The sequence below is a fragment of the Chionomys nivalis genome, chromosome 3 (genome assembly GCF_950005125.1).
Source record: "Chionomys nivalis chromosome 3, mChiNiv1.1, whole genome shotgun sequence".
Lineage (NCBI taxonomy): Eukaryota > Metazoa > Chordata > Mammalia > Rodentia > Cricetidae > Chionomys > Chionomys nivalis.
The window spans coordinates 39,021,441-39,040,080 of record NC_080088.1 but is presented as its reverse complement, the minus strand read 5'-3'; the positions used below and the strand labels follow the sequence as shown (position 1 = coordinate 39,040,080).

The 18,640-nt window shown below is 42.1% G+C and overlaps 1 protein-coding gene across 2 annotated transcripts in view; it reads right to left on the bottom strand.

Moving 5' to 3' along the window:
* Tbc1d23 (TBC1 domain family member 23) overlaps positions 1–17,737 on the bottom strand; it is a 59,988-nt gene extending 42,251 nt beyond the window's left edge. For both annotated transcript variants that reach the window (XM_057765481.1, XM_057765483.1), the window contains exons 1-2: positions 17,545–17,737; positions 1,176–1,287 (exon numbers count right to left, since the gene is read on the bottom strand). In XM_057765481.1, the coding sequence (XP_057621464.1) occupies positions 1,176–1,287; positions 17,545–17,597 (165 nt within the window). In that variant the 5' untranslated portion in view covers positions 17,598–17,737. The remainder of the gene's footprint in view (positions 1–1,175; positions 1,288–17,544) is intronic.
* Positions 17,738–18,640: the final 903 nt, after the last annotated feature.

Sequence of the window (18,640 nt, the reverse complement as noted above, 5' to 3'; positions counted from 1 at the left end):
GCAAAGGGGAGCAGGACCCTCGAGACAGGAAGGGACAGGTGGGTGGTGGAGGTGACTATGTACATACATGTAAAACCATTAACCCCGACACCACCATTGTGCAGTTAATATGCACTGACAAAGAGTAAGGACTGTACATCTGGGTCTGGTGGTCTTAGAGTTGCTCTAAAACTATTTTTCAGGAATTTCATTTTGAAGTATTTTAGCTTGCTTTACAAAATCCAGGATGAAGGGACAGGGAGGATATGATGAGAACACTAGTCAAACAGGCTGGTTGGATGCTGGCAAAAGTTAAAGTTGAGTTAGAGATACATGATAGGTCCTTGACAAGTCTCCGTTCTTTTCAGTGGCGAGGCACACACAGCATCTGAACATTCTGCTTTAGGAGACAGAGTTCTGCCTTCACGAACATTATCAGATTAGAGGAACTGCTAAATAAAGGATGGAGAAGCAGGTTGATCACACCGGGAAATCGCGAAAGCAAATCACAGTAACTTATCCACGGCAGTAGGAATGGCTGATGCCTGATACAGCACTCACCGTGCATACACACTATTCTGTGTTTAAATTCCTACAATAAGGCATTTAGAATGTTATGTGCAGCTCTAATTCCAATACACATGAGGAAAAAGGACACACACCTAGATATTGTGTGGTCTACCTGTTGGCAGTAAATGATTTCTATTTCATCCTTTATGCTTATAACTTTTCAAAAAAAATAGGTAACATCTTTATTCAATTTTTTCTTTCTTTTTTTAATCTCCCACTGCTTGCTGCTTGTTTCTTCACTTAGTTACTATTCGCTAACAATCTACGTAAGGATTACAGCCATTTCTAGGGCTACAAAACTATCACCACTGCAAACATTATTATTAACACTACAAAAACATTTATTTTGAGACACGGTCTCATTTCATCTTCCTGGCTGGTCTAGAATTCACCACATAGACCAGTCGAGCCTCAGGCTCACAGAGATCTGCCTGTCTCTGCCTCCCAGCACAGGCAGGGTTAAAGGCATATGCGACTACACCTGGCTCAGAAGCATACTTTTAGTCAGTTACTCAGGTTGGTTTCTAGATGCAGCATACTCCTCAACAGTCTCTTCAGAGAGTTGAAAAAAACAATTAGTAAAAGTTTACTAAGTGACTGTATTTTACTCATCGGTTTCAAGTTACCTTCCAAACCTGGGCCCTCAGTTCAGCAGGCAGTGGTCTCCCTTGAATTATATTTCTCAAAGTTTCAAGATCACAGCCTCCTGCTTCCAGGGCTTCTTCAAGATCTTTTTCCCTAAAAAAAAGAAAAAAGAAAAAGAAAAAGGGAAGGAAGGAGGGAGGGAGGGAGGGAGGGAGGGAGGGAGGGAGGGAGGGAGGGAGGGAGGGAGGGAGGGAGGGAGATAGGAAAGGAAAGGAAAGGAAAAAGGAAAGGAAAGGAAAGGAAAGGAAAGGAAAGGAAAGGAAAGGAAAGGAAAGGAAAGGAAAGGAAAGGAAAGGAAAGGAAAAAGGAAAGGAAAGGAAAGGAAAGGAAAGGAAAGGAAAGGAAAGGAAAGGAAAGGAAAGGAAAGGAAAGGAAAGGAAAGGAAAGGAAAGGAAAGGAGTTCTGGTCATTAAAACTACTCTTGAATCATCTTGTACAAGATGCACTCATAAGGATCACCTGCAAAAGGCTACATCTCAGAAGAAAAGGTTTTCTGCAGTCAGAACACAATACAAGGCTCATGAGGTAACCATACGTTCTGCTTTAGGGATAGAGTTCTGCCTTCCCAGGAATTACTGATCGGAACTGTTAAGTAGATGGCACAAGCATGCTGACAGCACTGTCCACTCATGAAGACAAATCACAGTGATGTAGTTGCAGCAGCGGGGACGGCCTGATGCAGCACTCTCCATGTGCAAGGAGCTATTCTAACGTTCTACATATGTTCATTAATTGTTTAGAAACAATCTCATTTACTCCACAAAGAATCCGAACCCACACTGGATACTGGCGAGCGGCTAGCCCATGCTAACCAGGCTGTATGAGACAGGCGATCAGAATTCGAAATGTGGTTTCTAACTGTGAAATTAAGAAGACAATGTGTGCATGGTGAAAAAATACCATATGCTGTCAAATGTGCAAATGAAATGAGGAAAATATCCTGCTATCGAGATGGAATTCTATAACACAAATGAACCAGAATTTTTCCAATTTCTTAGTGCCAAACCTTATTTTCTTTTTGAAATAGCTCTGCTACATGCCTCGCTATCTCAGACAACAGAGCTAGTGTCTGGTCAAAACACGTGCCCTCCAAGGACTTTCAGAGTCATAGCCGTGCCCAAGCACACCTCTTAATGTGGCTGCTGCGGGGCTCTATGATGCTGTGCCCAGGGAACCACCTCCTATGGTGGCAGCTCAACTGTAAGTAAGTGCCATAGGGACCAGAAAATACTATACTGAAAGTAGTAAAGACACCTGCCACAAACCTAAATAATTAAAAACAACGGTGTCTTTCGAGGAAGCCAGAGGTTCAGCTTTCAGACCCGAAACCCCACCAGCGCGCGTCCCTGTAGTAAAGCCTTGCAAAGACTGCAGCTAAGACCGTAGGAAAGGAGCCGAGAGGGGCTTCACATAGCGCTCGGCCCCCAAAGAGACTCAAGTCTCAGCCTTTGAACATGCAATGCCTACAAGTCTAACTGGGTCTGACAAGGTTTGGGCAGGCAGGCTGTAGTTTTTTCAGTCTTCTTTGGCTATATGAAACTATAAACTCACCTTAAAAGCTAAAGCTTGGTACAAATGTACTAGAAAGGCAGACAAGGTCCCAAAATAGTAAAGTACAGGCTTTATGCAAGTTCAAGACACAGCAAATACCAAGCCTTATGGCTGGAAATAATGAATGAACCACCTCCCTCCTGGCTCTGTAACTCTGAAACTGTAACATATGTTAGAACACAAAGGGTGCTTCAATGAGCTACCAATAACATGCTTACAAAATATAAATAAAAGTCCATCAAAGGGTTTCAAACCTGTGATCTCAGGAATCATGAGGCTAAAAGGAAAGAGGATTGTGAAGAGGATTGTGGAAGTTCAAGGCCAAAGTGAGACCCTGCCAGCCTGGTCTAGAAGAGCTAGTTCCAGGACAGGCACCAAAGCTACAGAGAAACCCTGTCTCGAAAAACCAAAAAAAAAAAAAAAAAAAAAAAAAAAAGGAAAAAACCCAGAAAGAAAAGTAATAACTACCTCCAAAATTAAATGTAATAAAATTTCCTCTCATTGAATGTTTTGTGGTCAAATCCTCAAAGCACTGTAAGACAAGCTGCTTTAGAAGCATAGCCAGGCAGACACTAGCTCATACACCAGCTATTAACTGAGTTGGATCCTCTTCCATCAGACAGGAACAAAAACCTGCACAACGGCACAGGAGACGAAAGCATAAACTACATCCACTTCCAAACTTAAAATGCATTCCCAATGCTTCTAGAACCAGTACATCCAACTGGAAAAAAATACAATTGTTTTTAAATAAGCCACTCAATAAATCATATGAAAAACATGACTTCCAAAACAATAAAGATTATCAGTTTAGCCTTGGTTGCCTCTGCAGAGTTGAAGGTGAGCCCCTATTACTGAAGATACTACACACTTTAGACACGGGACGTGAATGATTTGAGCTCAATCTGACCTGAAGGCCTCTTTCCTGTCATCTAACTTCCATGGTTCCAGAAAATACTATGGAAGCTTCCAACAGAGGAAAGCAACTACACAGTCCTCCTCAGGCGCAATACCTATGAGTGTGACAATGACCACAACAACAAGCTGTCCATAAAGGCGCAATAAATGCCACTCATATGCCAATGACTGTCTAATTGAACTTAAAGTCCACTCAGCAGGCAGGAAATCATGCATGGAACTAGAACCCAGCCAACTTCCTGGGACTAGTGAGGTCATGGATCTTAGAAAAGAATCTACTACCGCCACTTTGCTAGGTCAGCATAATTCTTTACTGCATGCTACATGTTATCTTCTACTCACAGAAACATGTAGCAGTCACCCCTCATCATGGAAGAGAGTGGAAGACTGCAAGAGCCAGGAAGTATTCTGTGAGACAGCCTCTCCTAGAAATGGCTGCATAAACAAGAACAAACCGCAGTATCACTGGACATGTAATATGGAAAAGGGAAATTTCCTGCTACTAAACAAAGAACTACAGGCAACTACCGGCTGCTGGGTAAACGGTAACTAACCTCTCCCAGGGACACATCCCTTATTGGCTGTCCTACGCAGAATGGTCAGCCTTGAAATCACACACATGCCTCCAACAGAAACACGCAGCAGGATGTATTCACATATATTTGTGTGCACGAACGCAAACACACATACTTAACAATAATAAAGTAAAAGAGGTTATCAACTCAGGGGACATGAGAGGGGCTTGAGGGTGCCTACAAGAAGCTGGAGAGAGGAATGTGGAGAAGTGATGTCATTCTATTTCAATTTAAAACATTTTTAAAAATAAACAACGTTTAACAAAAAAAATAAAAGTTATAGACAATCTCCAACTGGGGGAAAAGCCGACTAGGTATCAGACTTTTTTCTAAATTGTTTTTCCCCCAACCATGACTGAAAAAAACTTCTTTTACTCACAATTTCAAAATTTATGAAAATAGTTTAATTATATACATTGTTTAAACAGAAGGAAAACAAGACTGACTTTACCAAGTTTTTCATGCATATTTCAGTATGTAAAGAAACATCACATTCACTAGAAGTCACTCCTCACTCCTTCCCACCAACCCTTCCTCACCTGTTAGGAGCCATGTCCCCCGCAAAATTATTATAGGGATCACCGCCGTGAGGAGTTTTGCAGAGGGCTCTACTTCCCAATTGTATTTAGAATTGTTTTATTGACAAAGCCTATCCCAAACCCAAATTGTCTGTTAATAGAGAGCTATCTGTTAGCGGAACCCGCCTCACACTCTATCCAGAGAACTAGGTGTGTCAACTTGTGACTTACTGACCAAGGAATCGTGACCTGACCGATTATCGTAACCTCCTGGCCAACGACCTCGTAACTGGCTTGGACCATGCGGCAAGACCCCGTGCCCCAGCCCCCCAAGCTACTCATCCAGGGGCTATATAAGCTGCAACCATGACTCTAATAAACGGAGGCTTCGACAAATCTGCCTAGCCTCCTTCCTCTCATCAGCCCATGTCTTTCAGGTGGTACCTCTCTGTGACCCTGGAATAACTGACCAGCCAGGCAGGTTACAGACCCTGGACAGAGTAACTCGCCAAGGCGGTCTACACTCGCCCTATTCCCAGCCTGTGGCAACCATTCACTTATTCTCTGCCTCTACATATTTACCTACTTGGAGTATTTCACATAAATTTGATCACGGCACACGATTTAATGCCTGGTTTCTTCCTTTAGCATGATGTTTCAAGCTCCACTCATGCTGAAGTCTACATACCAGCACACGTTACTGCCAAATAGTCTTCCATTGCATGAATATATCGTATCTTGTTGGCCCATATGACAATGGACATTTGAGTTGTTTCAAATTAGATATTACGATTACCTACTAAACTTAAATCAAGTAGCTAAATGTATGATTCATTATTAAAGAGCCCTGGAAGAATTTAAGAAGCAAATCTACTTAAAGAGATGGAAACAGCTCTTACTGGCTTGCAATTTGCCCCAATTTGTTTAGATGAAAGGCATGTGTGCACATGTTAAGCCATGATTACTTCATATGTTTATCAGGTATACATCACTGCTAGCTTTAAGCCTGACCAATTGTTTATACTTCTAAAAATAACTAACCATCCAGCTGTAAGCACTGGCAAGCAGCAGGACAGGCAGTAAGCATTCACTTCAAGTTGTTTTGTGGCTTAATTTGCTATGATTGATAGCATACTGGTTACAAATCACTAACCCTGAATACTCTGCATGACAGTTGGTAGAAACGCAAATAGGAAGCTTTGTTAGAGAATCATCTGAACAGCTATGGCTAGAGTTCAGTGACTATAGGGAGCTTTGTGTAACTCGCTACCTTTTTTGGATTCAAGGGTTTTTTTTTATTGATTTTATTGAGCTATAAATCCTTTTTCTGCTCCCCTTCCTTCCTATCCCCTCCTCTTCAACCTTCTCCCATGGTACCCAGGCTCCCATGGTCACTTAGGTGATCTTGTCTTTTTTTACTTCCCATGTAGATTAGATCCACATATGTAAAAGAAGCAGCAGGCCTCCCAGCTCCCAGCCACCTGGCTAGCTTTATCCAAAATAATTACACGGAAACTGTAATCTTTTAATCTTTTAATCACTGCTTGGCCCATTAGCTCTAGCCTCTTACTGGCTAATTCTCACATCTTGATTAACCGATTTCTAATAATCTGTGTAGCACCACGAGGTGGTAGCTTACCAAGAAAATCTTAACCTGCATCCATCTTGGAGAGGAGAGCTATGGCGACTGTTTGACTCAGCTTTTTTTCTCCCAGAATTCTGTTGTCTACTCTACCTACCTAATTTTCTGTCCTATCAAAGGCCAAGGCAGTTTCTTTATTAATCAATAAAAGTAACACATAGACAGATGACCTTCCTCCATCATACGTATGTCTTAGTGTTCTCATTGTTGTCTAGGTTCTCAGGGATCATGATTTCTAGGCTGGTTTTCTTTGCTTTATGTCTAAAAACCACTTATGAGTGAGTACATATGACATTTGTCTTTCTGGGTCTGGGTTACCTCACTCAATATGATGTTTTCCAGCTCCATCCATTTGCCTACAAATTTCAAGACGTCATTACTTGTTTCTGCTGTGTAGTACTCCATTGTGTAAATATACCACATTTTCCTTATCCATTCTTCGGTCAAGGGGCATTTAGGTTGCTTCCAGGTTCTGGCTATGACAAACAAAGTTGCTATGAACATAATTGAGCACATGTCCTTGTGATACAATTTAACACCTTTGGGTATATACCCAAAAGTGGTATTGCTGGGTCTTGAGGAAGGTTGTTTCCTAATATTCTGAGAAATTGCCATACTGATATCCAAAGGGGCTGTACCAGTTTGCATTCCCACCAGCAATGCAGAAGTGTTCCCTTTTCCCCACAACCTCTCCAACATAAGTTGTCATCAGTGTTTTTGATCTTGGCCATTCTTACAGGTGTAAGATAGAATCTCAGAGTTGTTTTGATTTGCATTTCTCTGATGACTAAGGATGTTGAGCATTTCCTTAAGTGTCTTTCAGTCATTTTAAATTCCTCTGTTGAGAGTTCTCTGTTTAGGTCTGTACTCCATTTTTAATTGGATTATTTGTTCTTTTGATGACCAATTTCTTGAGTTCTTTGTATATTTTGGAGATCAGACCTCTGTCTGATGTGGGGTTGGTGAAGATCTTTTCCTATTCTGTAGGCTGCCATTTTATCTTGTTGACTTGTTGCTTTACAGAAACTTTTCAGTTTCAGGAGGTCCCATTTATTAATTGTTTCTCTTAGTGTCTGTGCTTCTGGGGTTATATTAGGAAGTGGTCTCCTGTGCCAATGCATTTAAGTATACTTTCCACTTTTTTTCTATGAGGTTCAGCGTGGCTGGCTTTATGTTGAGGTCTTTGATCACTTTGGACTTGAGTTTTGTGCATGGTGATAAGATATGGATCTATTTTCATTCTTCTCCATGTTAATACCCAGTTATGCCAGCACCATTTGTTAAATAGGCTTTTTTTTTCCCATTTGATAGTTTTGCTTCTTTGTCAAAAATCAGGTGTTCAAGGGTGTGTGGATTAATATCCAGGTCTTCGATGCAGTTTCATTGGTCCTCCTGTCTGTTTTTATGACAATACCGGATTGTTTTCAGTACTGTAGCTCTGTAGTAGAGTTTGAAGTCAGAGATTGTGATGTCTCCAGAAGTTTCTTTATTGTACAGAATTGTTTTGACAATCCTGGGTTTTTTGCCTGAAGTTGAGTACTGTTCTTTCGAGGTCTGTGAAGAATTTTGCTGGGATTTTGATGAGCATTGCATTGAATCTGTAGATAGATTTTGGTAAGATTGCCATTTTTACTATGTTAATTCTACCTACCTAAGAGCATGGGAGATCTTTCCACTTTATGGTGTCTTCTTCAATTTCTTTCTTCAAAGTTTTAAAGTTCTTGTCATACAAGTCTTCCACTTGTTTGGTCAGAGTTACTCCAACATATTTTATGCTATTTGTGGTTATTGTGAAGGGTGATGTTTCTCTGATTTTTTTCTCAGCCCATTATCTGTGTAAAGAATGGCTACTGATTTTTTTTTTTTTAGTTAATCTTGTATTCTGTTACACTACTGAAAGTGTTTATGAGTTGTAGAAGTTCCCTGGTACAATTTTGGGGGTCACTTATGTAAACTATCATATCATCAGCAAATAGTGAGAGTTTGGCTTCTTCTTTTCTGATTTGTATCCCCTTGTTCTCCTTTTGTTGTCTTATTGCTCTAGCTAGGACCTCAAGAACTATATTAAATTGTTGAATAGATATGGAGAGAGTGAGCAACCTTGTCTTGTTCCTGATTTCAGTGGGATCACTATGAGTTTCTCACCATTTAGTTTGATGTTGGCTGTTGGCTTGCTGTATATTGTCTTTATTATGTTTAGGTATATTCCTTGTATCTCTGCTCTCTGATGAAAAAGCTTTCAACAAAATACAACATCCCTTCATGATAACTCACTATTTTTAAATGCAATCTCAAACCACCAACACTTTCTAGGTATTTCAACAAACACATAGGATGGAACATTCAGAAAGTCTTAAGAACTCACAGTATTTTGAGAGCTTAACTTATTTATAAAATCTTGTCATCTGGGTTTGGTTTAGGAAGGCCTTCTGCATATGTGTTCCTTTTATTGGTTAATAAAATAAAGCTGCTTTTGGCCAGTGGCTTAACAGAGTAAAGCCAGGTGGGAAATCCAAACAGAGATGTAGAGAGAGGGTAGGCAGAGTCAGGGAGATGCTATGTAGCCGTTATGTAACTGCTGCCGAAGGAGACAGATGCCTGGGAACTTTACTGATAAACCACAAGCCTCATGTAAAATATAAATAATGGAAATGGGTTAATTTAAGAGCTAGCTAGCAATATGCTTAAGCTATTGGCCAAGCAGTGTTTTAAATAATATAGTTTTTGTGTAATTATTTTGGGTCTGGGCAGTTGGGAATGAACGAATGAACAGCCTCTGTTAACATGGGTTGGTTTCAGAGTAAGGTATGATTATCATAAGTATTTTTTACTGGATTGTATATTTATAAGCCATAGGGGAACATACCACATTTTTAGCTTAAAACTTCATGAAACTATGATTATGTCTACAAAAGCAGCCCTGGGAGATTCTCTTATCATATAATACAATCCTTTTCAGAATAGGTGTGTTAACCAGAACCCTGTATCAAGTAAAGATGTTAAATGAACTTCTTTTGGTCAGACAGCCAACAGCAAAAGGATACAGAGATCACAGAAATTCAGTTCTGTAAATGTTAAAATTAACTATAAATTGAATAAATGCTGATAACTCTTTTTTTTTAAGACTTCCTTTCTAATCCATAAGCTATGAAGATCAAGCTGTAGCAAATGGTACCCATGGCAGCCCTTGGTCTCCTAAGGACTCAAGGAGCTACCACTGGGGGAGAAACTTCCAACAGTTGCATGTGTGAAGCTGAGTTGTGTTCACTGCAAGGCTTTCCAGACAAAACTGAAGAGCTTCTCCATGGGAACAGTAACCTCCAACTGCTAACTTCCTCCCCCCCCCCGCTTCCTCAAGACAGAAGTCCTCAGCACCTTCCTAGTCACCTCTGCATTTAGTTACTATTTACTTGTATGTGAGCACAGGCACATAATACAGCACATTGTATGTGAGCTCATGCACACGCCACAGCACATTGTATGTGAGCACATGCACATGCCACAGCACATTGTATGTGAACATCTGCACATGTCACAGTACATTGTATATGAGCTCATGCACATGCCACAGCACATTGTATGTGAGCCTATGCACACGCCACAGCACATTGTATGTGAGCTCGTGCACATGATACAGAACATTGTATGTGAACATCTGCACATGTCACAGCACATTATATGTGAACATGTGCACATGATACAGCACATTGTATGTGAGCACGTGCACATGCCACAGCACATTGTATGTGAACACGTGCACATGATACAGCACATTGTATGTGAACACGTGCACATGCCACAGCACATATGCAGAGGCAACAGGACAACTTTCAGGGTAGTTTTCTCCCTCCACCACAAAGATCCTGGTGACCAAACTCAGGTAGTCAGGCTTGGCAGCAAACATCTTTACCTGCTGAGCCATCTCACCAGCCCACTTTCCACGAGAAATATGTCTGCAGTCAAAACAATTTACTTGGGAATTAAAAAAGTATTTGCTTAAAATAAAGAACGGGATGAAAATGGCAAAGTCTGTCAGAGACATTATCTATAGCTGTTACATATTTCTTCTTTTTCTTTTTGGTTTTTCAGGAAAGGGTTTCTTTGTGTAACATCCCTAGCTATCCTAGAACTCATTTTGTAGACCAGGCTGGCCTCAAATTACAAAGATCTTCTGCTTCTGCCTCCTGAGTGCTGGGATTAAAAGCTTGTACCACCACACCCGGCTCCATTATAAATTTACCCCAAAGTACAACAACTAAAAACAAACAAACAAACAACAACAATAATATTAACTTTCTTAAAAACACTGACTTAGAAAAAACAGACTAAAGGGGAAAAGTGATCATTTTGCAACATCTGGGCAGTGTTTCCCAAAAGTACTTTGCTGGTTGAAAAAAAAAATCCTACTTCGGCGAACATATATGCCAGATTTACTTTTTTTTTGGTTTTTTCGAGACAGGGTTTCTCTGTGGTTTTGGAGCCTGTCCTGGGTCCTGGAACTAGCTCTTGTAGACCAGGCTGGTCTCGAACTCACAGAGATCCGCCTGCCTCTGCCTCCCAAGTGCTGGGATTAAAGGCGTGCGCCACCACCGCCCGGCTGCCAGATTTACTTTTTAAAACTGGATTCCGCCTGGCTGGCGGTGGTAGCGCACGCCTTTAATCCCAGCACTTGGGAGGCAGAGGCAGGCGGATCTCTGTGAGTTCGAGACCAGTCTGGTCTACAAGAGCTAGTTCCAGGACAGGCTCCAAAACCACAGAGAAACCCAGTCTCGAGCCGGGCGGTGGTGGCGCACGCCTTTAATCCCAGCACTTGGGAGGCAGAGGCAGGCGGATCTCTGTGAGTTCGAGGCCAGCCTGGTCTACAAAGGGAGTTCCAGGACAGGCTCCAAAGCTACAGAGAAACCCTGTCTCAAAAAAAAAAAAAACTGGATTCCAAGGACTGATTAAGATTTACTTGATAAAAGAGGCTTTCACGTATCTTCATGTTGGTTGTTAAATCTTGATGGAATTTACAAAACAAACCTCAAGAAGTTCTGGTATTCGCTCGATATGATAGTTCCCACATTATCCTAGGACCAAGGTAGGAGGACTGCCACAAACTCAATGCCAGTTTGTAGCCTGGTCTACACACTGGGTTCTAGGTCAGCCCAGACCCTGTCACAAACCAAAAAGGAGTTCTGGTATTCGCCTGCACATTCATGAGGGTACATTTTTCTAAGGAGCATTTCTAAAACTTCCATCCTTCGAAACAAAGGAAAGGGTCAGCGAGATGACACAGCACGTAGGATGGTTGCTGGTGCCTGCTGACCCGAGTTCAACCACAGCACCCACGAGAAGGAGGAAGGAGAGAGCCAACTCCACAAAGCTGTCCTCTGTCCTACACACACACATACACACACACACACACACACACTCTTTACAGGGGAAATAACACACAGCTTCCTTTGCATTTAAAGCAAGTAAGTTATTTCTCCACCAATGAAGTGAAGCAATGGAAAACTGCTGAGTTGTTAAGGTTATCAAAACAGAAAAATTTCATACATGTCCTAAATATTACCACAAATAATAAACTAATCTTTTAATATATGATAGATTACTTATTATATTAACATACAGTATAATATAAATACATTATATGATGATTATTTAGATGATGTAGGTAACCATACCTTAAGATTAAAAACACAAACAAAAACCCTGTGATTTGGGGCAGGAATATGAGAATATAATATTATGAAATAAAAGATTACATATAAATATACGTAAGTTTCTCCTCATTGTCAATCATGAACTATTTCTTCCCATGGATATAAGAGAGGTAGTGATGTACACAGCTCACAGATGTGGACACACATATATGCTCAATAATGCGCATCTCTGAATACTGTACTTCACAAAACACAGCCAATTCAATATTTGAACCACATTTTTATGAGGGCTTTCTTTAGGAATCTCTTTAAAAATATGTGAAATATATAACACAAATGCAGTCAGTATTAGAAAGAACCCAGGGCTTACAGAAGATATTAATTAAGTACACATCTTTCATTAACAGGATTTGCCTTTTGACCTCCAAGTCCATTCCCTCTCCTCCAAGAAGGCAGTAACAGTAATCTAAGCTTCCTGTCTCAAAGAGCTGCTGTGATACGCACCTCACCTGTGCATGCACAGGGAATGCAGCAGGGAAGGCTCCATACAAATGCTTGGAAACATTGCTTACTTTCCTTGCTAAATTTCTTAAATATCACCTGGTATGGTTTGAATCTGAATACTTTCTCACAGGCTCACATCTGAACAACTGGCCTCACACTGTGGCACTATCTGTATCATTCCTTCTGACAAGATGATGAATTAAAGCAACCAGAACACAGCACTACAATGAACAGCTCCGGCTTTATTACTCCCTCCACCCCCCCCCAAAAAAAAACTTGAGCCAGCCGCTTTAATATAAACAGTACTGAGTGGATATTTGTCAGGCCATGAATGCTTCACTGAACGAGTTTGCTTTCTGCTATGCAAGGGCGGGTATTGTCTTTAGCTGACACCACTGTGTAGCAGAAATGCTCTGCTAAGCATAGTGCAGCAGCTCTGCCCTAAGCTGTCCTCTTCATAAACTGGCTGTCCACTACACATTACATTAGACAAGTTTCTTTATACAACTGATTCTTTTACAACTCAAAAGTTTAATACTTGAAGAACTCAGGAACACATTTAAACTCAAGAATTAAAGTGTTTATTGAATAAGATTTTTACATTAAGTTCAGAATGCCAACAATCATATAATTACAAGAAAAATAGTTTGGTTGTAGATTTGGATCTCTTCTGAGGAGTATTCAAGAAAGAATTGCTCAGAAAATAAAAGCATACAAGTTGGGTGGTGGTGCACACCTTTAATCCCAGCACTCAGGAAGCAGAAGATGGATCTCTGAGTTTGAAGCTAATCTGGTCTACAAAGCAAGTTCTAGGACAGCCAACACTGTTTGGTACACAGAGAAACCTTATCTCAAAAAAAACAAAAAGAGAAGAATAATTTAATTTTGGTTTTCTCTATTCAAATTCTAGACTAGTTTTGTAATTAACTAAAATTAACTTTAAATCAATTTATGTGATAAAATGAAATCATCTAAAGTTATAGAAATCTTGGGAGGGATTTCACCACACTCTGAGCTTCCATCATTGCAGTTCTAGAGGGGTAGGAAGCTTAAACAGATCACCTTGCTTTCCAAAAGGAATGAGGCTTATACCAGTCAGCAATTAGCTCAAAGGAACATAAACATTAGGAAACGTATATGAAACGATAGCTTGGTATGCACTGATCATGGTTACACAAATATCTGCACTCAATCATATGCATTCATCCAACAACATTTCCTGAGCTATCTTGAGAAGTTCACTATCTATGAAGCAATAAGTGAGACATCTCAGCAGTTAATGTGCTTTCTGCCAAGTCTGATTGCCTGTGTCCAATAACCGGAACGCACATGGTAGAAAGAGACTTTTTTTTTTTTTGGTTTATCAGGACAGGGTTTCTCTGTGTAGCCCTGGCTATCCTGGAACTTGCTCTGTAGACCAGGCTTGCCTCAAACTCAAAGAGATCCACTTGCCTCTGCCTCCCAAGGGCTGGGATTAAAGACGTGCCCAGCCAGGCCCACTGGAGTTGATGTTCTTAAATGTGCCTTCTGATCTAGATCATAAATTCCTTGGGGACAGAGTCTGAGGTTTTTCTTTCCTCTCTTCCTTCTCCTCCTTCCCCCTTCCTCCTCCTTCCTGTCCTCCCCTTTTCTTCCCTTTCACCCCTGTCTTCCTCTCACTCTGGCTAGTTCGCGCTCTGTGGTTTTTGAGACAGGGTCTTACTCTGCAGCCCATAGTACTAAAATGTACTGTGTAGCTCAGGTTAGCCTTGAATTCCCCTGTCCCGGCCTGAGGGAATAATGCTGGGATTAGGAGTAAGCCATCATAGCCAGTCTAGTTTGATCGTAGTCATAAGGATGGGTTTGGTGGCAATATGGACGATAAACTTTGGAAAGCCTTACACGTGACACAGTTAAAATTAAAACATGACGCTGAACTCAAAACCATTCTGTAACAATCCCATTTACCAAGCATGCAAGGAAGAGTGGGTTTACTAATCTATGGCTCCCTATGCCAAAGTCTTCCTTATCTGTGGGAGCTGGTGGGAAGAGTGGGACTGGAGAGAAGAAAGGGTAGAAGAGATGGAGGGAGACTACATCACAACAAACATCCATGGAAATAAAACAAGGAGAAGTGGGAACCCACACCAAAAACATGGACTGTGCTGGACAGTTCTATGTCAACATGACACAAGCCAAATCATCTGAGAGCAGAGAGCCTCAACTGAGAAAATGCCCCCATAATTCAGGCTACCGGCAAGCCTATAGGGCATTTTCTTAATTAGTGATTGATGCAGGAAGACTAAGCCTATTGTGGGTGTTGCCATCCCTGGGCTGGTGGTCCTGGATTCTATAATTAAGCAGCCCCCCTCCATGGCCTCTGCATCAGCTTCTACCTCCAGGTTTCTGCCCTGTGTGAGTCACTGCCCTGACTTCCTTCAATGACTGTGATGTGGAAGTGTAAGTCAGATAAACACTTTCCTCCCCAAGTTGCTTTGGTCTTGGTGTTTCATCATAGCAAAGGTAACCCTAACTAAGGCACAGACTGTAAAGGGATCTTTAAGAGAATACGTGCGACCACTAACAACCATCCACTGGAGTACACGCGCCCATAACCACACACATAAGAATCCCAACCTAAGAACTTCCTTAGGCTCAACTCAGAAAACACTGTGCCCTACAGTCCTCAATCAGCTGACTAAAGGCAGTTTACAATACAACTCAATCTTCCCAAACTGTAACTTCATTCTATAACCAGCGAGGTCACTTTCTAGAAAGTGCTGTATCACTGGTTTTTAAAAGCTTTCCAGCCGGGCGGTGGTGGCGCGCGCCTTTAATCCCAGCACTCGGGAGGCAGAGGCAGGCGGATCTCTGTGAGTTCAAGACCAGCCTGGTCTACAAGAGCTAGTTCCAGGACAGGCTCCAAAACCACAGAGAAACCCCGTCTCGAAAAACCATAAAAAAAAAGGTTTTCATAATGCGTTAAGGTCTTTCACTAAGCTGGCACACAGCTCAGCATAGGTGGCGTACTTGTTTATAATGTGCAAGGCCCTCGGCTGATTCCCCAGCACCGCTCTCCAGCCGGCGGGAGAGGGGGTTAACTGATTGTATAGACCTCTCTTTCTCTTAAGTCAAGCAGTTTATTACCCTCCGACAAATCGTTAGTTTTCTTGCCTATGTCCCTGCCATTTCTCTACTCTCTTAATGGCACGGCACTATTTAGTATTTAGCCACTAGCCATGTATGGTATTTAATATTTGAAATGTGGCTAGAACAACTGAAATTCGGTATAAATGTAAAGTGTACATGAACTTTTTTCATATGGGTAAAAATTAAAAACTGAAGTTGGGTGTGGTGGTGCACACCTTTAATCCTAGCACTCGGGAGGCAGAGGCCAGTGGATGTCTGTGAGTCCAGCCAAGGCTACATAGACCATCACAGGCCAGCTAGGGCTACACTGTGAGACCCAGCCTCAAAAAATACATAAGTGAAAAACTTATGTTTTCAAATAATGAGTGCATGTTCAAAAACATATTGGATATATATTTTAAAATACTGTAAAAGTTTTACCTCTTTTTTTAATTATCAAAGAGGCAAAGGGAAAAAAGTTAACTTCAGTAGCTCACACTATACTTATTATTCTAAATAGTGTTAAGGCAAATCTTACTAATTCTTCAGGATCTAACTCACACACCAGTGCCTCCATGAAGCTTTTGTAATGTATGTAACATATCCTCTTTTGAACTCTCAAAACGCTTACATTCACAACCTCAAAGAACGAAATTAACTTTACCTTGTTACTTTGTGCACCTGTCACAGTCCAAGTCCATTATAAGCTACTCGAAGAAACAAGATGCACGTTTTCCTCCTACACTCTCAAGAACACATGCACTAACATGCTGATGTCTGCTACCTGAGGTGAACATCTCAAGCACTGTAGTCTCTAGCCCTTTCAACTAGTTCCATTTATGTCTACCAACTCCTTGCATCGTGTTTAGGCAAACAGTGCCAGTGATCGATATAAAAAACAACGTGAATGAAAAAAATAAACTCATGAGTATTACATGGAGTCAATATACTTAGATCAACTAATCAAACTACTTCAAAAGTAGAAGTGTTTGCCAAAAATTAATGACACTGGGTGGGGAAAAAAATACCTACCGAAAGGTACTGGAAGGGTTGGGTTTGTATCACAGTTGGTAGAATGCTTGTCCTAGCACACCTGAAACTCTGGGCTCAATCCCAGCACTACATACACCGGATAAGATACATGCTGCCTATAACCCAGCAGCAGAAAGCAAGAGAATCACAAGTTCAGTCATCCTCAGCCACACAGAAAGTTCGAGGCCAACCCTGAGCTACATGATTCCCTTTAAAAGCAAAATCTGCCCACAGTCCCGGAGAGGCAGACTGGCCAAAGCTTGGCAGAAACAATAACAAAGTCTAATACGCCATCCAGAGCTGTGGAATCAAGTTGTGGGGAAAGTGATGGGAAGAAAAATAACACGTGAGAAAGACAAATGTTGCAAACTGTTGCGAGACGAACAAGATTAATAATAATAATAAAATAATAATAATAATAATCTGAACTATGTGGGAGGAATCCTGCTGGGTGTGTCTCCCCACCTCTGCACTGTCAAAGGTCGTTATTTCCAAAGATCTTGTTTCAAATGCGCTGAGCTCTTCATCAAGCAACTTCCTCCTCAGCGCTCCCACTCCAACTCCCTAGCTAGGGACTAGGCGAACTCAATGTTGAAGCCACCCTCTCTGCTGGACCAAGAGGGAGGACCTGACTTGGGCGCAGATCCAGGGCGACCCCGGAGTCCCCGGGATTCCGTCCCAGCCGCAGGAGCCCAGGGGCAGAGGGGACCCGGAGACAGAGGGGGCGGGGCAAGGGACCCAGAGGAGGACAGGTGCCTGGCTCCACGCCGGGTCAGCCGCCATCTCCGGGACAGGTAGGATGGAGAACAGGAAGAGAGGGGGCCACTGGGAATTAAACCTGGGCTCGCACTCACCAGCTGTCCCCGCCCGACGTTGACAGTGGCAGAAGCTCTTCTCCTTCCGCCATTGCTGTTGACGTCCACGTCACTTTGCCGAAAAGTGGACCAGGCGCCGAGACTGTCTCTGAGACTCAGTGTCGTAAAAGGAGTTTTGAAGTCTGAGACTGAGGCTCAGCAGAGCGAAAGATTGGGGAGGCGAGGAACTGGAGAGATGCAACGTCACCGCGTCCCGAGGGCGAAAGGCGGAGCCTGGCGCTTATAGGAGGCCGCAGCGCGTGGAAGACTACATATCCCAGGATGCCGTGGGGCCGCGAGCAAAGTGGGAGGGGAACAAAGTTTGTGGGCGGGACCTCTGGAGTGGGCGGGGCGGGGCGCGGCTGGAAGGCGTGGCTCGGAAGAGTCCCTGGGAATGTGAAGCATCCGGCTTGGCGTCTCCTTAGCGTCTGCATTCCTATTTGGCTTGCCACTGTGAACCAGAATTGAGAGAATCCCAGCTAGTGGAGAGAGGAGGGCAAGTACAAATTCACACAGAGGTGGGCTACATACTCTGTGTCTGAATACTTAAAATTTGTAAATCAAACTATCCTACAAGTAAATAAATAAATAGCTTCTAGCCTTCACAGCCAGGAGAATCAACTCTGGTTAGAATCCTGAAACTGAGCCAGGCAGTGGTGGCGCGGCGCCTTTAATCCCAGCACTCCGGAGGAAGAAGCAGGTGGATCTCTGTGAGTTCGACTGTTTCACGGCGAAACTCTTCTCGAAACACCCCCCCCCCAAAAAATCAAGACCCTTCCCTTCCTATCCTGTCAGATTTTGTCATATTGATTCCTCCTAGATGGACTTCCCTGTACCACATCCAAGCTTCATCCACAGAACCAGTATTGCCAAAACCGTAGCCACTTGGCTACTCTCGACCACTACATATTCAGGACAGACCTGAAGAAATACTTTGAAGTCCTAGGAGCAACAATGAAGTTAACTACGTAAAACATAGATAAATCTGGAAATGTCATGTTAAATGAGCAAAACAGACTACAAATGGCATTGTTTATATTTGGTATCGATAAATTAGAAATAGATACATGTACATTGAAAAATGCAGGGGTGTTGT